General features: G+C 44.4%; 2 protein-coding genes across 2 annotated transcripts; one reads left to right on the plus strand and one right to left on the minus strand.

Moving 5' to 3' along the window:
- Window positions 1-19,260: 19,260 nt before the first annotated feature.
- On the plus strand, window positions 19,261-20,086 carry LOC126183916 (uncharacterized PE-PGRS family protein PE_PGRS54-like). The gene is made up of 2 exons (XM_049926261.1): window positions 19,261-19,581; window positions 19,937-20,086. The coding sequence occupies exons 1-2, from the start codon at window positions 19,261-19,263 to the stop codon at window positions 20,084-20,086; spliced, it is 471 nt and encodes a 156-aa protein (XP_049782218.1).
- A 68-nt stretch (window positions 20,087-20,154) lies between these two features.
- On the minus strand, window positions 20,155-20,607 carry LOC126183917 (MAGE-like protein 2). Its single transcript, XM_049926262.1, has one exon. It carries the CDS (start codon window positions 20,605-20,607, stop codon window positions 20,155-20,157), a length of 453 nt encoding a protein of 150 aa, XP_049782219.1.
- Between the last annotated feature and the right edge of the window lie 3,480 nt (window positions 20,608-24,087).

The following is a 24,087-nucleotide window of genomic DNA, read 5'->3' on the forward strand; positions in this document are numbered from 1 at the left end:
GGTCGCTCCAGAAATTTCACATTGAGGATGAAAGATGTGCAGAACGGTGTTGTCATGGTAGAAGGCTCGATGAAGTGCATACGTAACATTGAAAATCTGCAAGTAAACAACTTTCTAAACGAAAACGTCCGGAAAAATGTTTGTTGAAAGTATTGCTATTGCTTCAAATGACTCCTCGGGTAGAGATACTTCATATCGAGACAATTAAAAAGCAATAAATTGTGATAAATATTATGTTACTCATTCCTTGCCCTCCTCACAGCTGTGAGCGCTGGTCCCTCTCTTCGCTCCCTTTCTTGTCGCCTTCCCTTTCGTCTCTCCCACACAAAAATTAATCAGTGCGACGCAGAACAGCCGTCGGGCATACACTGTCTGTGCTGGCATGTTTGTTGGTGTTACTTGTGGGAGACAGAAGACCCATGCTTACTGCTTTGCACCTGGGTGTAGACTAACGTTCAGAGCTAATTATTTGTTAAATATTCATATAATCAAAGCTGACACGGCTTTATAATTTAATAGATGAGCATTAATAATGTATTTGGCTGTAATATGCTTCTGAATTTCGCGAGAATACATTAATATGGAGAGGCTGCTATTTCACTACAGTATTTGCTGAACGTTTTCTTGGCGTAGTGTCTCGAACCCATAAAAATTGTTTAAAATATGTCATTGTCCGCTTCTGGCTACGAAACCTTTATCGCAGTGTGCTGTCGGCCTATTCCGTATCTTTTCCTAATGAGCGCCTTGTAATGTACTACACATACGTTTGCTAGACAGCATTGTTTGATAACTTACAACTGCTAAGGAACAGAGACATTCTTGTACAGGTGTAATCACAAGCAACGATAGACGACATGAAACACAGTACATATGCAAGAGGTGGAGTGGTATATTTATAATGAAAAATGGTAATGATTTCAACACATGGGAAAGCAGGATAACAGGCATAAATAACGTTCACGTTTGACACAGGTCAGGCTACCAATATAAAGGTCGATATCGGATTGTCAGTAAGGAATATGCACTTTTCGGACATCAATGAACATTTTGCACCTGCTATTCATGCTGACTGCCAAACTGTTGAAGATTCCTTGAGGAATATTGTTCGACTCCTCTCTCAAGGTGGTTTCCATTTCTTGCATGGTTCTGGGAGGGGGTGTTCGTTGAAAAACAGCCCTGCCAAGAGTATCCCAGGCATTCCCTGTAGGGTTTATGTCTGGATAGTAAGCAGGCCATTCCATGTGTCCAATATCTTCATTTACCAGTGGGTCCGACACCTTAGCGGTCCTGGGTGGGCGGGCATTGTCGTCCACAAACAGAAAATCAGGACCTATCGCACCCCTAAACGGATGAACATAATCCAGCGTAATTTTCCTCCAATGCCGCTGTGCTGCAACGGTATCTCGTGCAGAGATGTGCAGCGGTGTTCGGCCATTGCGCATAATACATGCCTGAACCATACACCTAGGCCATACCGATGACGTTCATGAACAATCTGCGGTATGTAACGTGTTCCCCTCTCTCTCCACACTAACTGGTGGCCAGAATTACTTGCCACAGTGAAGCGGGATTCGTTGGAGAACATCACTCTAGATTTTTTACAGTAGCCATACACACCAATATACACTCCTGGAAATTGAAATAAGAACACCGTGAATTCATTGTCCCAGGAAGGGGAAACTTTATTGACACATTCCTGGGGTCAGATACATCACATGATCACACTGACAGAACCACAGGCACATAGACGCAGGCAACAGAGCATGCACAATGTCGGCACTAGTACAGTGTATATCCACCTTTCGCAGCAATGCAGGCTGCTATTCTCCCATGGAGACGATCGTAGAGATGCTGGATGTAGTCCTGTGGAACGGCTTGCCATGCCATTTCCACCTGGCGCCTCAGTTGGACCAGCGTTCGTGCTGGACGTGCAGACCGCGTGAGACAACGCTTCATCCAGTCCCAAGCATGCTCAATGGGGGACAGATCCGGAGATCTTGCTGGCCAGGGTAGTTGACTTACACCTTCTAGAGCACGTTGGGTGGCACGGGATACATGCGGACGTGCATTGTCCTGTTGGAACAGCAAGTTCCCTTGCCGGTCTAGGAATGGTAGAACGATGGGTTCGATGACGGTTTGGATGTACCGTGCACTATTCAGTGTCCCCTCGACGATCACCAGTGGTGTACGGCCAGTGTAGGAGATCGCTCCCCACACCATGATGCCGGGTGTTGGCCCTGTGTGCCTCGGTCGTATGCAGTCCTGATTGTGGCGCTCACCTGCACGGCGCCAAACACGCATACGACCATCATTGGCACCAAGGCAGAAACGACTCTCATCGCTGAAGACGACACGTCTCCATTCGTCCCTCCATTCACGCCTGTCGCGACACCACTGGAGGCCGGCTGCACGATGTTGGGGCGTGAGCGGAAGACGGCCTAACGGTGTGCGGGACCGTAGCCCAGCTTCATGGAGACGGTTGCGAATGGTCCTCGCCGATACCCCAGGAGCAACAGTGTCCAACAGGACAATGCACGTCCGCATGTATCCCGTGCCACCCAACGTGCTCTAGAAGGTGTAAGTCAACTACCCTGGCCAGCAAGATCTCCGGATCTGTCCCCCATTGAGCATGCTTGGGACTGGATGAAGCGTTGTCTCACGGGGTCTGCACGTCCAGCACGAACGCTGGTCCAACTGAGGCGCCAGGTGGAAATGGCATGGCAAGCCGTTCCACAGGACTACATCCAGCATCTCTACGATCGTCTCCATGGGAGAATAGCAGCCTGCATTGCTGCGAAAGGTGGATATACACTGTACTAGTGCCGACATTGTGCATGCTCTGTTGCCTGTGTCTATGTGCCTGTGGTTCTGTCAGTGTGATCATGTGATGTATATATATATATATATATATATATATATATATATATATATATATATATATATATGTATATATATTACATGTGCCCAGTACTTTGCAACCTCCAAGGCGCTTGGAGTAGCAGGATGTAGGGCACAAAAGGCACTGGAGGTTTGTTCTTGTCCACAATCACAGGACGTATCTTCTGTTATGAAGCCCCATCTCTTCAGGTTGTCTCTGGATCGTCCAACTTCTGATCGTAATGTGATTAAAAATTTCCACACCAGCCGGCTTTCGTTGTGTCCAGGTGGTAGTTCTTCAGCTTCTGGCGTCTGCAGGTGAGACGTCGACTTCTTCCATAACTCCAGCCTTGCCTTCTCTGGTGAAATGGTGAGCTTCTCGGATGTTCTCAGGAAGCTCTTTCGCGATCTCAGCCGTTGCTGTGGTGGATTATGTCCGTGCAGTGGATGGGCACTGTCCTGTTCCACTTTCAGTCTCTCATTGTTGGCAGCCACTGTTCTGCGTACCCATGGTGGCGCTATTCCAGCCAGGCAGTAGAGCTTATCAGTTGGGGTAGGTCTTAAGCAACCTGTGATCAACCTGCAGGTTTCGTTGAGAGCAATGTTTACTTGTCTGGCATGAGATGACCTGTACCAGACTGGAGAAGCATTTTCAGCAGTAGAAAAGCACAGTGCCATTGCACAACAGCGAATAGTTTGTGGATGTGATCCCCACTGTGCCCCTCTAGTTTGCGAATTAGGTTGTTTCGAGTGGAGATTTTCATTTTGGTGTTCTCGCAGTGAGTTTTGAATGTCAGAGTTCTATCGAGAGTGACTCCCAAGTATTTAGGTGCGTGATGATGCTCGAGTTGGATGCCTGACCATGCAATATGTAGCTCACGATTTGATTCCCTGTTCCTTAAATGAAAGGCGCACACTTGAGTCTTCGAAGGGTTTGGTCTGAGTTGATTCCGATTGTAGTAGCTTCACAGTGTTCTAGGTGCCGTTGTCAGGTTTCTTTCCACTCTTTCAAAGCATGAGCTCTGCGTAGCAAGGCCTAAGTCATCTGCATATAAGAATCTCCTTGTGCCTGGGATCAACGGCTGGTTGTTGGTATAAATATTGAAGAGCAGTGGAGCCAAGACGCTTCGCTGAGGTAGACCATTTTTCTGCGCTCTCCAGCGACTGCGTTGCCCTTGAAATTCAACAAAAAACCTGCGGTTTTGGAGGAGGGTGCTGAGTAGTCTAACAAGGTGGGCGTTCTTGATCATATTGTATAATTTTGCATGGCGTAACCGATGATGGACAGTATCATACGCTGCTGTGAGATCCACGAAGACCACGCTCGTTACTTGACCGGTTTCAAAGCCATCCTCTATAAACTGAGTGAGATTCAAAAGTTGCCCTGTGCAACTTCCGTTTGGTCGAAATCCTGCTTGTTCGGGTATTAGAAGAGGAATCTATTCAGAATCATACGTTCGAACAGTTTATAACGGTGACTCAAAAGGCTAACAGGTCTGAAATTCTTGGGATGATTTGCTTCCTTTCCAGGTTTCAGTAGAGCTATCACCCTGCTCTTTCGCCAGATCTTTGGTATTTGGCACTGGTTCATGCAGTTGTTGAAAAGCTGCAGGATCCACTTTCTTGTTTCTGGGCCGAAATTCTTGATTTGCTCCATACGGATGCCATCTAGACCGGATGCTTTACCAGTTTTGCTCTTCTTAATAGCCTTGTTTAATTCAGATATCTCGAATGGGAGAGTCAGATCCCTCGTTTGTTCTTGGGCCTGTTGCTGTACTTTCGGAACTTTGATTCTATGACTTCCTTTCCCATTCATGAGCAGTTGGTGTGCTATCTGATCTGCAGTAATGTTGCAGTGTGCTGTGGATCTGGTTGGGTCATTATTGAGGCGTCTCAATAATCTCCCGCTTTATGACTGTTTCTGATGAGATCAAGTTCTTCCATAGTTTTAACCCAAGTATTCCTTTTGGATTCTTTCAGAGATGCAATAAGTTTATTCCCAGCGGATAGCGTTGTCTCGCCGAATGGATCTTCTTCGAATAGTACCTTACACTCTGTAAATTGAGCACAGAGTTCTGAAGATAGACCAGGAATGTATGATGTTCGACAACCCCGAGGAATTGCAAATCTGGAGCACCTCTTTACAGCCCTCACAAAAGTATCATACGAGTCAGGTGACGGTTCAATATTGGGAACTGCAGCGTCCAGCGTTTCTGTAAACTTCGGCCAGTTGGCTTTCCTGAAGTTAAACCTCCTTCTGAACGGAACTGTCTGTGGTCTAACTGCTGCGTAAATTTCGCACATGATCGGTCTGTGCTGTGTATTTGGAATAGGGTTACAGACAGTTTTTATGCACTGGTGTGAGATGTTCTCGCTGCAAAATATCAAATCGGGGCTGTATCCGCGTTTCCACCTGCCACTGTTGAAAGATGCAGGTTGCTTAGGGTCATGTATAAGGCTCACATGATGGCCTTCCACCCATTCTTGCAATGCTGTACCATTCTCATCATCATGCTCATAGCTCCACGTGGTGCCGTGACAGTTGAAGTCACCAGTCATTGTTTGTGTGTGTTGACTATAAAAGTTATCAGGTAGATTGGTTTTGAGATCAACGTCCGGTGGTAGGTATACGGATGTGACTGTGCAGCCTTTGATTTCCAAAGTTAAGATTTCGATATCATTTGCTTCAGTAAAGGCTGATGATATTATCTGTATATCTGGTAGGACAAATATAGCACTTCCGTATTTTGGGTGGGGTCTTTCCGTAGCCAGTCGCATTCCGTTTATTTTTGGTCTGCGCATTTCACAGCTTCTGTGGGTCTCCTGTATGCAGAGTACATCGCACTTGGTTTGTCTGCACAGCTCTTGTAACAGTTCTTCTTTTGGTGATGATATACCTTCTATATTCATCGATATGATGGTCAACTGTGGTCCTGAAAAGGGCCAAGATGATGTTTCTGATGTGAAAGGATCAGCCGCCAGAGAAACCTGACGCCCACGGTACGCCCGATTGCAAGTCTTATCTTGGTCGGAAATCATTGCAATCTTCGTGGAGGCTCCTTTCATGTACCCCAAGATCGCTGTTGCTGATACCAAACAACGTGCTACCTACACCAACGAATTGTCTCTCAACGATGGCCTGATTGAAGTTTGATACATTCAACAGGCGTCCGAGTATACAAACCAACTCGATTTAATCGCCACGAATTTGTTCTGGCGGAGACATGTGTACGGGTAGCAGTTGCAAGGTCTGCAGCGATCTGCCTAGGAGTGGGATGTCTGTTCTTTTTCGCCAATAGGGCTACACATCGATCCTCTTACGGTGTGGCGGTCCGTCTATGACCACTGGTATGCTTTTGCATAGCATTTCCATTTTCAGTGGCCATTTTAAATCTCGAGATGACACTTTTGAACACTTCCATTACCGTGGCCACAGTAGTGAGACTTTCACCGGCGTCAGGCTGTCCAACTGCTCGTCCACGATCGTAAGAATTCAAGTGATGTATTGCAGACGTGTTGCTGTAACAGAGAAGTTTGCACTAATCGGTTTCACAACAACATCATACTGCATTAACTGTCGAATGCACAAAGAGCGTTCGTGCACAGGCTTCGCTGCAGTTAACACGTTCCGCCCTCTACATTTCGTAGCAATTGTCGGCTGCTCCGTAGCAGTAGGTAATTGTTCCTTAGCAAGTGTCAGCTGTTCCTCAGAAATTGTCTAGTAACGTAGTTTTCAGCGTTCGACTCGGCACACGCGGGCCGAAGGCTTCGGATTTGGGGACAGAGGTGTGCGGCTAGGCCACTAGTGTGGGGGGAAAAGATGGAGGCAGTACTTTCTACACTTGTCCCCCCTCCTCAGCCACTACTATCACCAGCTGTTTTCAGATACAACTCCTGTTAGAAACAAGAATCACTTTTACGTTCACTGTTTCAATTAGCGTCAATATTCGGTATGAAGAACTGCAAGAAAACTAGGAATATCACTAAGATCTGCAATAAATTCTAACGTCCATATTCTGACTCGTTGCTTGGGCTAAAATCAGATAACCACAACAAACTGTGAAACTGTTGAAATATCAGTTGTCTCATATGCGATAACTGATACAAAATCGGTGACACCAAATTCCTTTCTTACTCAGTTGTCACAAGCCTCCAGCATACAGGGAAGTCAATCATCTAGAATATGTTTAGAGGCGCCTTTGCAAGCAGTAGCCTTCGAAAGATGGTCGCTAAGCGCAGCGTCAATTTCGGCTGTGAGATTTATAAGACGACAGAAAATTCCTGAATCTGATAAGCTACAGCGCCCGTCATGTCTATGAACCGCTAGTTCAAAAGCATCACTATTTAATACAATCCACAGTTTTAGAAAGTACATAAAGATTTTGGTAAATGCGATTATTTTATTTTTCAATTAACTGTCTATAAGCGCTGTCCAGTTGTTGACGACTGTCGCGTTTTCATAATAGGTTACGCTCTAGCCGTACAGCCATATATGATTTGAACTCCTCATGTTTCTTTATCTTCATATCTTCAGTGATAAATTTCTGAGGTCGTCAACGCCTCTTAGTGCCCAAGTCGTTTCTCACCCAACATTTTCTTTTGCAAACAACGAACACGGGAAACAGTACAATTTGTCTGTAATATCACAACTATATATCCAACCTACTTTCTTCCTGCAAATGTCTGGTCTGGAAATTCTTACAATCTCTTCATTTTTATTTTTAGTTTTCTAAATATCTTGATTTCTACGTCAATCTCTCTAGGTCCCCGATACGGGACTTGTCTTTAAATGACAGGGATAATAGTTTAGTCTTCTTTAACCCCTCATATTGACTTCACACTATAGGCACGCATACCTGGAAACTCACATCTTCAAACCCACAAAGGCAAAACGAATACTCCGCTGTGACAATCAGCAAGGGCTGGCCTTATTATTGATTACCTAATGGCAACAAATAGGAGAAAATCCCTGTCTATCGTTGCTGACTACACTCTCGTTATTTCAGCTTCAGAAATGTAACTGTGCAAAGGAAGTGATAGTAGTTTATGAATGGCAATTCTGGATGAAATAACGATCTTATCACATCCAGTATCATGTTTCATATCTGGTGGAAGTTTACCTACTTGGGCTCCTTGGTGCCCTCCACTCCTCCTCCCTCTCCCCTGAGGGAACACCAGGAATTGATCAAGGTCACACAGGTGAACCGCCTCCCCCTCCCCCCCCCCCCCACATTGTTCAGGCAGTTGGGTGATTGTGTTCACCTGACATAAAATGGCGCGAAACCCCTCTCAGCCAACGGAAGCACAATAAAAATTGCGGCAAACCCAATGGGCCGATAGGAAGCGAGCTCGCTCCTTATCAACTTTTATAACTAGCTCAACTGTGTCTAGGCCCCTTTGTTTAAGGTATGAGCATCATATGTATTGTACAATTGAATGTGTATAGTCAGTTGTACTCTGCAGTGAAAGTGTTTGTAAATAATAACACAGATATAAAAAATAACTTATGTTTTATTGAATTTTTTCTTTTAACAATTCTTTCTTTTAAAAAAATAATACTTCCTAGCTTATTTACAAGATTATTATACAATAAATGTTTTCTTTTCATTTGCTTATATACATTTTTCTTTAAACCTGATAATGTCAGGTACTATTTGCACTAAAACTAACATAACTTAAATACTATGTTTCACACATAAGTATTTTCTGATTTGTTTCAATATTTACGTTTCCTTCACTCTATTTATATTTTATTAATCACTTATTTTATCTTTACAATATTTATATTTTCTTTCACTTCTTTAAAAGAAATAATCTATATATATTTTTATACAATATCTACATTTTCTTTTGATTGCTTTCATCATCTTCATTTCATCAAATTATTCAGCAAACACTCCATACACGCACTAACTATTTGCAAATAAATACACAGCCACACACTCAATCACTCCAGTGAATAGTGTGAACACGGGAGGGTGCTGTTCCCATTCGCACAGATGAACCGATTGTCATCATGATGGGACAGCCGTACATTGAGCTGCAGTGCGGTATATACCTTACGACCTCTCAATCCAAAGATTACCTGGCGCACCGTTGTGGAGCAGCGCCAGCGCCCTAAACGAGCCTTTGAGGCAGTACCCTTAGCCTACATTTGGATGTCGCCTGCATCTACGCGGTACGCATACAATTTAGATCTGAGGCCCACACATTCCACAAAATGTGACCCATTCGCCTCGTCTTTCATCAGGCTGATAACGTTATTGTTTTAAGGTGTTATTCCTAAAGAATTATTGGCTGCCTATCCAGATATGGCGAGTTCTTCGTGATTGTACCTAATTACGCAGCCTTTCACCCAGTAGATGAAACTCTTTGTGTCCATGTAAAGTAACTTGGGATCGGCGAAGTTTGGCTTAGCAAAGTCATAGTGAAAGAGGTACATTTGGAGTTTGGAGAGGTCCAGAACTCACATATCTATACAGACAGGCCTTGGTGAGCTGCACTGAAATCTTGGACATCTGCACAGCGACTAGCCCTTCATTGAAGATATTGGCCACCTGGTGATGTACTCTCTTGCGCCATAACTCACACTGAACTGGTAAACTAACTGAATTTCACAATATTCTCTAACATTCTCCATGCTTTTTCGAAAATTTAATTATTCATTAATTTGTAAAAGTCTTTTCGAAGTCACACATCGCAAGAACCCTCTGTTCGTCACCGAAGTAAATATTTTGTGAAATACGTATTCCTAACACGTGATTCGTTCATCATATTGAACTGGCAGTGTTTCTCTGAGTGACGTCATTGCGAGTTTTCTATCAAGTCGATTTGAGGACCTCATAATTCTGATGTGTTATTGCCCTGTGCTTCTGCTGCGTAGTTGTATACTGTCTGGTATATGGGTTGTTTTTATACCTTAATCCCATCATGTACTAGGATTTCCTCTTCTCGAAAATCCACCAGTTCCCCATGCTGGTCAACGATGCTGGACTCGAGATGGTCTAATGTCTGAACAGTCACTGAGAGATACAGTATATTGGAGTACTGGGAACCTCTATGAATTTGTATCCTGTTCCTACTGTGCGAAGGGTCCCGTAGATTGTGTGTATTAATCGGTGGTTGATGTTCGAATTCGTAGCGATACTACACTTGCCATGGATCATACTAACATAAAGTATATCCACTGCTTGATCTGAGTTGTTAATTTTCTCAGTGTTATTAATCAAAACTTGACTCCTCCAGAGACTGAATACTGATCCTATTGAACCTTTCTGGCTTACTGTATCTCATTTTTTATTTATATTTTTGTTTTAAACGTCTTAACGTTTATACGTAAGGCAAATCCTTTCACAGATAGTTTTATAATTACATTCAGATCATCAGTGTCGTACAATCCAGGAGGAATCTTGAGAACATTGCTGCCTCCAAGGGGAAGATTATTGTTCGCGTCAGTGATGTTTGGAATGCTGTTAAAAGTTTACAGACGGAGGAAGTAATTCGCGCTTAATGGAGACAAGCAATCTTTTAACGTCACAGTGTACGATATGACATCTCAGGCTCAACTGACTTGGTGATGTGCGTGCTGCTTCTTTTTATAAATTCGTCAGGAGAAACATTAGACAGAAATGTCCACAGAGGTATGAATTAAAGTCTTGGTAGCGTCGAAAATTATAGAACACACAGCTCTTAGCGAAGTATTGGCACAATTCTTCTGGTGGACATAAATCCCTGATGGAGTGAAAGTACAGCATGTTATTTGCATTGCAGATCCTCCTGTGACGTTTAAGTTTACAATACCACATCCCTTGCATTTCCAAATCTCCTTCAGAAAACTATTCCACACAAGCACACCACAAAATCTTGGGATTTTCAGTTTCTTGACGAATTTAAGCAGATCAGTACTGGTAAGTTTTCTGTTAGGTAGTATAGTTAGGGGGAGCTGTAGCCTACCCTTGTGACCGTGCGGTTCTAGGCGCTTCAGTCCGGAACCGCGTTGCTGCTACGTTCGCAGGTTCGAATCCTGCTTCGGGAATGGATGTGTGTGATGTCGTTAAGTTAGTTAGGGTTAAGTAGTTCTAAGTCTAGGGGACTGATGACCTCAGATGTTGAGTCCCATAGTGCTTAGAGCCATTTGACCATTTAGGGGGAGCTGTTTTTAATAAACAGCCTAAGCCTTTTCTTGTATGGTTTAAATACAGTTCTTTACCGATAGCTACGTCCTTCATCATCTTATTATGCCTTTTAGATTGCTGTAGTTGCTCCTGAGCGTTTTGCACATTCCTCAATGCTCAGGTTTGTTGGCAGCGCCACCTGCCAGTGACTCAACTTCAGATAGCCCTGCTAACGCTGGAATTACCAACAGGATAATTCCACCAGATGGATTAGGTATTGTCAGGGCCTTGGGCATTTTAACACGACTTCTTCTCACTCCTTTCTGCTTCTTCTTCATAACGCTTGAATGCAATTCTTTAAACACCTGGTAGGTTTCTCCCTCTTCAGTGTGTGACAAGCCGCATTCATTATTTTTTTGAAATCTATTCCAGTACCCAATTTAAGTTTCATACGTGTTGTTTTATCAACAATGAATGGCACAATGTGTTATGGCTATATCCTTCCTGCGACGTATTTGCTTCACCTTATTGGCTAAAATTCAATCTGCAGCGCGACTTTGTTTCAGATCTTGACTTATGGCATATACTACATCATGCACCCCGTCATCAAGTAGATTAATCCCCTTATCTCTACAAACCAGACACTCTGAGAGAGGACAAGTCACTCTCTCACTATTCTCCATATTCAGCGATACAATTTAATGTTGATTTTTACTCGCAAGACATCTTGTTTGTGAGACGACAGGAAGTTATCAGCATGAGCAGGCATTGATGGAAGCGTGTACATTCTTAACGCATGTGGGGTCTTTATGGTGGCTCTCCTTCAAATAGTATTTTTATGAAGTTGAGAACAAGCAGGCAGTTTTGTTATTTAACAGTAAATCTTGCAGTGGATGTTTGGGGCTTGAAACCCACGTCCAGCTATTAGGATAAGGAACATGTCAAAGCACTTACTGGAGACAGAATGCTGGACCCAAGAAATTCTCCCGCGGTGCGCAATCGATGCGTTCGGTCGATGAGGTGGAAAAACAGTCTACCTGGACCTACCTGTTAGGCACCTCTTGACACAGCAGAGGCCGGGGGCGCGAGAGAAATCTAGGTTAAAATGCCGCCCTTAATTGTGAGAGGAGGGAAGAACTTAAATTACTACTGACGCTGAGTGAGAAAAATATGCAGTATCTCAAGTTCTGACTCTAGTTGGACAGTCGTAATAGAGTACTCTCAATCATACCATCTTGGAACACTCTCACTCACCCTGTCACACAAAATAGCAGAACACGGATACCTCAAGGCAGAGTGTGAGTACAAAACTTAGCCTATAACCACACAACATCTAAAATAGTTGAAGACAGAACTATGACTATGTGGAGAAACCGCCGTAGAAACACATTAAAATCTTCTGCTTAAGGAACTGTTGAGAAGACCAGGCATCACACAGAATCTCAAAACACATGACATATTCTACGAGAAAACTTTAAGTTCAGAACATTTCTATATTTCCCCTGTGAAAAAACTCCCTGCAATTTCGTCACCATCACTGTCCTTTAAGATGTAAGTTCTCGGGTTTGTCTTTCTGTACTTTGGACGCTGTAAATATCTCTGTTGACCAGTTAGGGAGTGAAGACTTCTCAAACGCCGTTTTATATTTCGAAATATGCACCCAGTCACCTGTTTTGAACTTCTTCTTGCAGGAACCCACCATCTTAATATGACTGTATTCTGTATTCAGAGGTGCATTGTCATGTGCATCCATAGGGCTGTTCCTCATTGTGCAATGTTCAGTTCAATTACATTCCCCAATAATTTGAGGGAGAATGTCTAGCCATGCGTATGAGACATGAAGATTATACTTAATCCACATACGGTTATTAATAGTTCTATTCAGACGTTCCACAATACGAGCTTTCATTTGGGAGAATGTTGAATAGTGGTATATCCTGTTTCACTCCATTACCGACTTGAAATACTTATTGTAAAATTCACCTCTATGATCAGTCTGTAGGTTGTCAGGACAATGATCTGTACCAATCTGCATCAATTGTTCAAACATCTGCGCGACTTTTCTCCCAGTCTGCGCTTTTACAGGAAGGGCCCAGGCGAATTTGGAATACATATCTATGATCATTAAGATGTATTTGAATCCTTTATTCGATGGTGAGTATTGTCTCATATTCATGAGTTTGGCCTGCCATAAATCATCCAAATCACATATTATGAACTGTCTGCACTGGAAAATCTCGCAAGCAGATCTTTGAAGTTCACAGACCACAGACTCCATTATTATTCAGTAATGAATCTTTCTCAAAGACGATTGATATTATTTAGTCCATATAAGCTGGAGTTCCTACTGTGGATGATGCTGTCAGTAGCCATAGCTGGTGTATAATTGCGTTAGGATGATCGGAACATATGTACTCCTAAGGTAGTGTGTTCAGCTTTTTATACTGAATGCCAACGCTATGGCCTTCTCTATGTTCATCAGTTAACAGTGGTCTAATACTGTTAATGCACTCGTATTGACAATGTTTTTAGTCGTCCTTTTGGAATGTTGTCTCACCTACATGCGTTAGTCATACATAGTATTTCAGCATATGATTTCTTCTCTTTCGGCTAATACTTTCGAGGGTTCGACGTTTTTAGGGATATTAGCTTCACTACATAAGGCGTCCCTTCATACCCCCTGTCTCCAACGTGGATGGTGTCCTTCATTAAGCTTTCCCAGGATAAATGGATGATTTCAACTGATCCTATATGTCGTATCTAATTCGCTAGCACTGCGGCGTTTGATGAAATCTGTAACAGCATGACCTTCTTCTTCTCCCCCTTCTCCTCCTCTTCTCATCCTGCCATATAATGCCACCACCATGTGTGAGACCTGTTTAATACTATCTGTTATGGGTCTAACCCTCACGGAGACAAGCTGTTAACAATCCAGTTGGCCCAGTTTTAACAGTTGCAGTTTGCAGTGAATAGCTTTCTCCGTCTCTATGACCTTGCGTTTTGTCGAGATTCTGTTTCATGCTGATCACACTTCGAGATAGTACAAGTCTTATACGAGGGTTGGAACTTAAATAGTGGCAACTATTTATTCACAACCGATACAAAAGAGTTACATGCTTGCACCTGCTACTATCCTTCAAAGTAGTTACCAGCGTTGTATAGAGCCCGATGCCAGCGATGCGGAAGGCGTAGTATACCGTTAGCAGAGCCTGTTCTGTTGATGGTGCGAATGGAGCGGTCTACTGCCTGTCGAATCTCTGGAACAGTTCTGAAGCGAATGCCACGAAGTGGTTCCTTCATCTTCGGAATCAAATCAAAGTCAGAAGGACTTAAGTCCGAGGAGTATGGTGGATGGTACACTACTTCCCAGTCCCATCGACCAAACAGAGCAGCCACAGCTTGCGCTGTATGCGCCCGCGCATTGTCGTGCAAAATGATGGGCGGGTTGCGCAGAAAGTGTCACCGCTTCTTTCGCAAAGCTGGTCGCAGGTGATGCTTCAAAAACGAACAGTAATACTGTGCATTGACGGTCTGCCGTGGAGGAACGTAATGCGTTAGGATAACACCATATCAGTCGTACACGAAAATCACCATAACTTTAGTAACTTTAGACCGCTCCATTAGCACCATCAACAGAACAGGCTCTGCTAACGCTATACTACACCTTCCACATCGCTGAAAACAGGTCCTACACAACGCTGGTGACTACTTTGAAGGACAAAAAATGGTTCAAATGGCTCTGAGCACTATGGGACTTAACTTCTGAGGTAATCAGTCCCCTAGGACTTAGAACTACTTAAACCTAACTAACCTAAGGGCATCACACACAACCATGCCCGAGGCAAGATTCGAACTTGCGACGGCAGCGGTTCCAGACTGTAGCGCCTAGAACCGCTCGGCCACCCCGCCCGGCTTTGTAGGGCAGTAACAGGTGCAAACATGTAACTCTTTTGTATCCGTTGTGAATAAATAGTTACAACTATTTAAGTTCCAACTCTCGTATACTGTCGGGGTGGTGGGTTGTTCGCCTTCTTAACTCTTCTATCTCATATTCATAGCGATGGACTCTTTCATTCGATCCCTCATCAGGGATACGTACAACTCAGTTTTCTTAGCTCTTCCTTTGATAAACCCATTCAGTTTCTTTAATTCTGTATCGATACTTTCATTGATTGTTTCAGTTTTTTGCTCTACTTATGCCTTACATCACTGGATTCCGTCATTCAACTCTTCGACTTTCGTAGCTCTTACCTTGATAATGCTTTCCAATTCCACTAATCTCGTACTAACTACTTGCTCACTTCGCTAGATTCTATCATACAGCTGAGATTCACCTTTCGCAGCCACTGCCTTGTTGCCGCTATCCAATTTCTTTATTCTTGTGTTGTTTTTCAGTCGACATATAACCGTATGTTTGACTCATGCTTCATCATATCTGGATGAACACAGTGCTCCCTTGCGAATTTGCTCATAACCTACAATATACCGACAGGTTTATGTTTTGGTAAAGTGCCTTTTATGCAGAATCTCTTCGAAGTTTCATCTACATAGTTCATCATTCAGTTTCCTTTTATCAGTAACCAAAAAATCATATTGCGATTCAGCACTCCCCACATATGGTGACAAGTTCATTGAATGACATGTTGGTTCCTGCATAGGCTTGGTAAATATGCTTTCAGTTCAGATTGTCCTGTTTGAAAGATGTTATAAGGTTTGCATTATCCCAGCCCAACTGCTTCATGATCCTTGAGTATGTCTGGCTGAAATAAAATATATCACCTTACATACGATGACCAAAGCAGAAATATTTCCTGATCTCATCCCGATTTTCGACTACAATCCCATCAAATATGAATATAGTGTCTGACTTCATTTTTTCAGGTGGTGGAATATCAGTGCTTTAGCTGACTGTGTGGCATGTTACCCCCTCAGTGTTATGCAGTATCTCCTACAATAGTTGATATTTTTGCTGAAACAGGGTTGTGAAGAAGTTGTTTCTGTCCACTCCGCCATGACGACAACTAGACGCCCACATTGGCATACAAGGTATTTCATAGAGAACATACATGCAGCTCCTAAACTTTTATAAGCACTTAAATATTGTAGAGTATATGAACAGACTTAAATAGGAGCACAGTTTTGCGTCTATACCTGTCGCAATTGGTCTATGCACTTCCACCTTCAGTCTGAGACAATATGAATCATATAATTAAGCAACAGTTTCTTCCGATGGACGCAGAGTTCGGCCAGAAGACTCCAAAAACTTACTCAACAATGTTTAAATTGGTGGGCATACGATTAGCGCCTTAGTCGGAAATCTACAGCATATGTTATAAAATGACATGTGTACATTACATTCTTAAGCGTCTGTTCCTACAGATGTATGCACTCTCTGCTCTTAAATATTTTAATTGTTCCAGGGAAGTCTCCTACTGTGACAATATGATCTCCTAGCGTTATTGATGGCGAGCGAACATGGCTACGGAGGAATGAAGAAATATGCTTTGACATATTACATAATAGATACAGTTCATCAGCAGATAATATTACTTTAGTGTCACAAAAAGGTGGATTTTCAAATGTGACTACCAGACGGAACTCCCGGTTGGATATCACACCTACATTGACGCATTTACAACCTGTGTAGTTAGTTGGTTGGTTTGGGCGATGGGACCAAACATGGAGGTCATCGGTCCCATTGGATTAGGGAAGGATGGGGAAGGACGTCCGCCATGCCCTTTCAAAGGAACCATTCCGGCATTTGCCTGAAGCGATCTAGTGTAATCACGGAAAACCTAAGTCAGGATGGCCGGATGCGGCTTTGAACCGTCGTCCTCCCGAATGCGAACCTGTGTGGTTTAAACTGTAGTTAACATCAGACAACATAACTACCATGTCATGTGGCTTCCTCACATTACCTGCTACTACGCATCTCGATATATTAGCCCTTTGCTGGTTCTCTCACGGCTGAATGAACTATTCATTGATCACTGTTTATATACATTTTTTTCACAACAGTGTGAGCAACTTAAAAAAAATCATAGTATAAAAGACGGATACGGCTGCTTTTGCTGCTAGTTTATCGCCAGAATGAACAAGGTAATGATCATTTGTGGAGCGACTGTGCTCGTCGTTAACTTAAGTGAGGTCAGTCAGAGTATGCTACAAGTCAGATCTACAGATCTGTCGACTATTACATCGCTATTTAGTCATAACAGTGACTGCACAACTTTGATGTATTCAAGAAGACGACTTTACCTTGACGTTCTGGATATTCCAGAATATATTACGACGGTTCAGCTGGAAGATTATCGATTCCAAGACGACGACGAGTGACTTACAACTGCCTATTCCATTTTCGAGGGGCTGAAATCACGAATTATTTGAAAGTGCTTTTGGACATTTATACGAGGGCAGTTCAATAAGTAATGCAACACATTTTTTTTCTCGGCCAATTTGGGTTGAAAAAACCGGAAATTTCTTGTGGAATATTTTCAAACATTCCCGCTTCGTCTCGTGTAGTTTCATTGACTTCCGACAGGTGGCAGCGCTGTACGGAGCTGTTAAAATGGCATCTGTAACGGATGTGCGTTGCAAACAACGGGCAGTGATCGAGTTTCTTTTGGCGGAAAACCAGGGCATCTCAGATATTCATAGGCGCTTGCAGAATGTCTACGGTGATCTGGCAGTGGACAAAAGCACGGTGAGTCGTTGGGCAAAGCGTGTGGCATCATCGCCGCAAGGTCAAGCAAGACTGTCTGATCTCCCGCGTGCGGGCCGGCCGTGCACAGCTGTGATTTCTGCAATGGCGGAGCGTGCGAACACACTCGTTCGAGATGATCGACGGATCACCATCAAACAACTCAGTGCTAAACTTGACATCTCTGTTGGTAGTGCTGTCACAATTGTTCACCAGTTGGGATATTCAAAGGTTTGTTCCCGCTGGGTCCCTCGTTGTCTAACCGAACACCATAAAGAGCAAAGGAGAACCATCTGTGCGGAATTGCTTGCTCGTCATGTGGCTGAGGGTGACAATTTCTTGTCAAAGATTGTTACAGGCTATGAAACATGGGTTCATCACTTCGAAGCTGAAACAAAATGGCAATCAATGGAGTGGCACCACACCCACTCCCCTACCAAGAAAAAGTTTAAAGCCATACCCTCAGCTGGTAAAGTCATGGTTACAGTCTTCTGGGACGCTGAAGGGGTTATTCTGTTCGATGTCCTTCCCCATGGTCAAACGATCAACTCTGAAGTGTATTGTGCTGCTCTTCAGAAATTGAAGAAACGACTTCAGCGTGTTCGTAGGCACAAAAATCTGAACGAACTTCTCCTTCTTCATGACAACGCAAGACCTCACACAAGTCTTCGCACCCGAGAGGAGCTCACAAAACTTCAGTGGACTGTTCTTCCTCATGCACCCTACAGCCCCGATCTCGCACCGTCGGATTTCCATATGTTTGGCCCAATGAAGGACGCAATCCGTGGGAGGCACTATGCGGATGATGAAGAAGTTATTGATGCAGTACGACGTTGGCTCCGACATCGACCAGTGGAATGGTACCGTGCAGGCATACAGGCCCTCATTTCAAGGTGGCGTAAGGCCGTAGCATTGAATGGAGATTACGTTGAAAAATAGTGTTGTGTAGCTAAAAGATTGGGGAATAACCTGGTGTATTTCAACGCTGAATAAAACAACCCCTGTTTCAGAAAAAAAATGTGTTGCATTACTTATTGAACTGCCCTCGTAGGAAACTCACTGAAAGACGTAACAGTTTAAATATAATAGACTATTACCTGTTTCCTACACAGCTTATGCCTCAGTTATGTGATATTTCATACAGATTTAAACTACTGCCTCCGATGTTTAAAAATGATGTACTTCTTTCTATGTGTGTGCCCTGCTTTAACATTATGATATGAATACTCATTGCCAGTCTGATGGGCCTCCATCCATTAAACTGCATTATATTGGTTGTAAAATGGAAAAACAATAAATTATTTTTGTACCCACTCAAGGCATTTTTTCTAGAGGCAGAGGTCTAACAAGTCACAACTCTTATTTCAATAAGAGACAGGAGGACCTCACTAACACTGCCCGTTGCTGTCACATAAGCCACAGACCGTGGGCAAGTGTTTATCAGGTACTCGATAAGCCACTTGCCAGTGGCTGTCTCAACAGGCATCTGATATTCATTCACTAGTGATCGACGCGGTGACTGGGCAGTCTAGAGGTGGTAGCATCCTGGCAGGTGGCACTGGCACCGCGATGGCTGCGGACAGTGGTGGCATCCTCTGGGGCAGTGAGCGGCACTGGCATCTCCAGGAGTGGTGGCCAGTGGTGGCATCCATTGGGGCTGCGGGCGACACTGGCACCACCGGGGACAGCAGCCAGTGGTGGTGTCCAGGAGGGCGGCAGGTGGCAGGTGGGACTAGCACCTCCAGGGGCGGCGGGCAATGGTGGCACCGCTGGGGTCAGTGGTGGCGTCCAAGGGGGTGTGGGGCAGCACTGGCACCTCCAGGAGGACTAGGCAGTGGTGCCCTCCAGGAGGGCAGCGGGCGGAACTGGCATTGCTGGGGGCAGGGGGCAGTGATGGCGTCCAGGGAGGCGGCAGGTGGCAGGCGGCACTAGCATCACCAGGGGCAGCGTTCAGTGGTGGCGTCTATGGGGATGGCAGGCGGCCCTGGCACTGCCGGGGGCAGTGGCCAGTGGTGGCATTAGGGGGGCGGTGGGCACAGGCGGCACTAGCATTTCCATGGGCTGCAGGCAGTGGTGGCATCCAGGAGCACGGTGAGCGGCACTGGCACCACTGGGGGCAGTGGTGGCGTCCAGGGGGGTGGAGGGCAGCACTGTCACCGCCAAGCGCACTAGGCAGTGGTGCCCTCCAGGGGGGCAGTGGGCGGAACTGACATTGCTGGGGGCAGGGGGCAGTGGCGGCGTCCAGGGGGGCGGCAGGTGGCAGGTGGGACTAGCATCACCAGGGGCAGCAGGCAGTGGTGGCATCCAGGAGGAGGCGGTAGGCACTGGCACTGCTGGGGGCAGTGGTGGCGTAAAGGGGGGCGGAGAGCAGCACTGGCACTGCCAGGGGCACTAGGCAGTGGTGCCCCCCAGGGGGAGGCGGGCAGAACTGGCATTTATGGGGGCAGGGGGCAGTGGTGGCGTTTAGGGGGGCGGCGGGTGGCAGGCGGCACTACCATCACCAGGGGCGGCGGGCAGTGGTGGCGTCCGGGAGGACGGCGGAGGCACTGGCACCGCTGGGGGCAGTGGTGGCGTCCATGCGGGTGGCAGGTGGCACTGGCACCACCGGGGGCAGTGGCCAGTGGTGGCATTAGGGTGGCAGGCGGAAGGCTGCACTACCATCATCAGGGGCGGCGAGCCGTGGTGGCGTCCAGGAGGACGGCAGGAGGTACTGGCACCGCCGGGGGCAGTGACGGCGTCCAGAGGGGCGGAGGGCAGCACTGGCACCACCAGGGGCACTAGGCAGTGGTGCCCTCCAGTGAGGCACTGGCACCGCTGGGGGCAGTGGACAGTGGTGGCGTCCAGGGGCTGGAGTGCAGCAAGCGACACTGGCATCTCCAGGGGTGGTGGGCAGTCACAGGGGCTGCAGCAGTGCATGAGTGTTCTGGCCTCAGTACGGGCAAGCTATATATTCTTTTAATAGGTTGTTGAATAGGTAGGGGGTCTGTGACTGAAACAACAAGTCTTTAGGAAAAAACAAACTGTGCTTTATTCTTTTTAGGTACATTGTATAGTGGTACCACAGAACTCGGAAAATATCTGCTGTCTGCAAGCCATACACTCGCCCTGTATGGTGTTAAAGCTAGTAATCAGTATTATCCACATTGGAATTCCTATCTACAGGTGTACAGCTTTTAGGAATTGTTCAAATGGCTCTGAGAACCATGGGGCTTAACATCTGAGGTCATCAGTCCCCTGGAACGTAGAACTACTTAAACCTAACTAACCTAAGGACATCACACATATCCATGCCCGAGGCAGGATTTGAACCTGCGACCGTAGCAGTCACGCAGTTCCAGACTGAAGTGGCTAGAACCGCTCAGCCACACCAGCTGGCCAGCTTTTAGAGTTACACTCTTTGGTACAGGGGATACACAGGAAATCATACACTGTTCTACCTGGTCCATTATAACACTATTTTTGTTCAAATAGTCTACAGACTCATAGTAGGCAGCTCTTGCATATACCTGCCAATAACATTATCTTTCCGTAGTGATCTATGTTGCACAGTACATATCATTTAGTTTTACAACACACTATGAAGTTAATTCTAAAATCGCTTCGCCATACATTTCAACTATAGTAACTTAATGACCTAACTTTTGAATGGCAACCAGTGTAAGGGAAGGATCATACTTGTCTGTCATCTTATTCTTCATATAATGCATGATACTGCTCATATATTCCCTCTATTACTATGAAAAATGAACTTTCGAATTAACACATTGCGCGTTTTTAACTACAATAACTACAGCAAAGTCATTATCTGGATCCAGGCCAACATTTACTAGTTTAGATCAATATGCAGTAACGTTATATGTCTTGCAAACAGTAGTACTCGTGATGGGTTATTTACCTTTGATTCTGCGGGCTGTGGCAGCTGTGGTGATGATGGTATTATATAGTTTAATGAAGGTGGTGCAGCATAGCTGAAAGATACCAAGTATGATAAACTGGGAAGTTCATCTGTGGACTGCTGCTGCGACAGTGTAACCAGTAGAATGTAGGTGTCCTCATCCAACAGTTCCACGACCACCAGTTCAGGGGCGTGTAGTGTTGCTGGAATAATAACAAACCACAGATATGTATTTCAATAAATATTTGTTAACAACAATAGTAATAATTACATTATTGTTAGAGATTTAGTTTCGCATCTAAAATCTTATTCCTCTTGTCCTGGGAGCGCTGGTTGGTCCCAGCTGATGCTGCTGGCACTTCATCATCATCTCACTATGAAGTTCAGACCTTGAATGAGAGGGGGAGGGACTCAGGCTGCTGGATTCATAATACCATAAAGAAAGGGACAGGGAGAGTTCGATTTCCACTGGTAACTTGGTTTCCCGCCTTTCTATTGTGCTCCCAATGGCTGAGAGGTGTTTCCCGCCATTTAATGTCACATGACCACTATTGCACAATTGACTAAGATGTGGGGATTTCCCTGGATTACTTTGATCAATTCCCAGTGGAGAAGAGGAAGTAAAGGGTTGGGGGGGGGGGGGCAGCATTGCTCCAGTGTGCAGAATGGGAGAAACCTTCCGCCTCAACTCTCTTCTCCACCCTTGACTTTTGAACTCAGCAGTTGGAATACAGTCTTGAGGGGAGCAGTACCAGATTATGCACATGGGTCGAGTCGAGTATGTTACAGCTGACTTCCAGTTTCAAACAAAACTATATACGTTTGTTGCGTGGTTCAAATACCGGGTCAACAAAAAGTCAGTATAAATTTGAAAACTGAATAATCACGGAATAATGTAGATAGAGAGGTACAAATTGACACACATGCTTGGAATGACATGGAGTTTTATTAGAACCAAAAAAATACAAAAGGTCAAAAAACGTCAGACAGATGGTGATTCATCTGATCAGGATAGCAATAATTAGCATAACAAAGTAAGACAAATCAAAGATGATGTTCTTCACAGGAAATGCTCAATATGTCCACCATCATTCCTCAACAATAGCTGTAGTCGAGAAATAATGTTGTGAACAGCACTGTAAAGCATGTCCGGAGTTATGGTGAGGCATTGGCGTCGGATGTTGTCTTTCAGCATCCCTAGAGATGTCGGTCGATCACGATACACTTGCGACTTCAGGTAAAAGCCAATAATCGCACGGACTGAGGTCTGAGGACCTGGAAGGCCAAGCATGACGAAAGTGGCAGCTGAGCACACGATCATCATCTTCTTCCATTCACGCTCGCAAGAGATCTTTCACGCGTCTAGCAATATGGGGTGGAGCGCCATCCTGCATAAACATCGTAAGTTCCAGCAGGTGTTTATCAGCCAGGCTGGGGATGATGCGATTCTGTAATATATCGGTGTACCTCTCACCCGTCACGGTAGCAGTTACAAAACCAGAATCACGCATTTCCTCGAAGAAAAAAGGCCCGATAACGGTAGCTGTGGTAAATCCAACCCCTCACGTGACAGGCGTAGGCAGTGTCTCCGCGTGCTGGCCAGGGGGTGGCGAGGATTTGAACTAATTCAGTTGGAGCGCGGACGTCATGGTGACTCCACTGCGATATCAAAGATGTGTGTGCTGACTGTGTTGGAGAACAAGTGATGACCGTACTGCTTGAAATGAAGTCTTCAGTCCCTTCCCCCTGCAAAATCAAAGCACGTGAATCACGTTACTATGAGTGCAGTTTATTAATTGATGCGATTATGATAGGCTACCACTGAAAAAAGATAAGTGACGGAGAAAGCTCGTACGTGTGATCGATTATGGTGTTGGGATTTGAACTTGTGATAGATTTTTGTTATGGAGGTAAGGAGAATGGCTTTCTCACCGAGAAAATCGGACATCTTGAATAAATAATAAATGATAATAATACATAGAAGTACAGTTTTCGAGAGAATATCGTGTTGGAATTTGAATTTGGCGCAATTTTGTAGTGGAGGTAGGCCTATAATAATAAATGATAATGAATGATAATAAATGATAATGAATGATAATAAATGACAATGAATGATAATGAATGACAATCAATGATAATGAATGTTAATAAATAATAATGAATAATAATAAACAAAAGTAAGGTTTTGCAGCCATTATCGTGTTGGAATTGGAATTTGGGGCAATTTTCTAATGGATGTAGGTGTATAATAATAAATAATAATAATAATAATAATAATAAATGATAATGAATGATAATAAATGATAATGAATGATAATAAATGACAATGAATGATAATGAATGTTAAAAAATAATAATGAATAATAATAAACAAAAGTAAGGTTTTGCAGCCATTGTCGTGTTGGAATTTGAATTTGGAGGGAATTTTCTAGTGGAGGCAGGTCACTAATAATAAATAATAATAAATGATAATAAATAATAATAAATGATAATAAATAATA

The sequence above is a fragment of the Schistocerca cancellata genome, chromosome 4 (assembly GCF_023864275.1).
Source record: "Schistocerca cancellata isolate TAMUIC-IGC-003103 chromosome 4, iqSchCanc2.1, whole genome shotgun sequence".
Taxonomy (NCBI): Eukaryota; Metazoa; Arthropoda; class Insecta; order Orthoptera; family Acrididae; genus Schistocerca; species Schistocerca cancellata.

Coding starts and splice junctions, on each gene's coding strand:
- LOC126183916 (XM_049926261.1), top strand. CDS start 19,261: ATGGCTGCGGACAGTGGTGGCATCCTCTGGGGCAGTGAGCGGCACTGG. Junction 19,582..19,936: donor ATTGCTGGGGGCAGGGGGCA/GTGATGGCGTCC, acceptor GGCGGCGTCCAG/GGGGGCGGCAGGTGGCAGGT.
- LOC126183917 (XM_049926262.1), bottom strand. CDS start 20,607: ATGCACTGCTGCAGCCCCTGTGACTGCCCACCACCCCTGGAGATGCCA.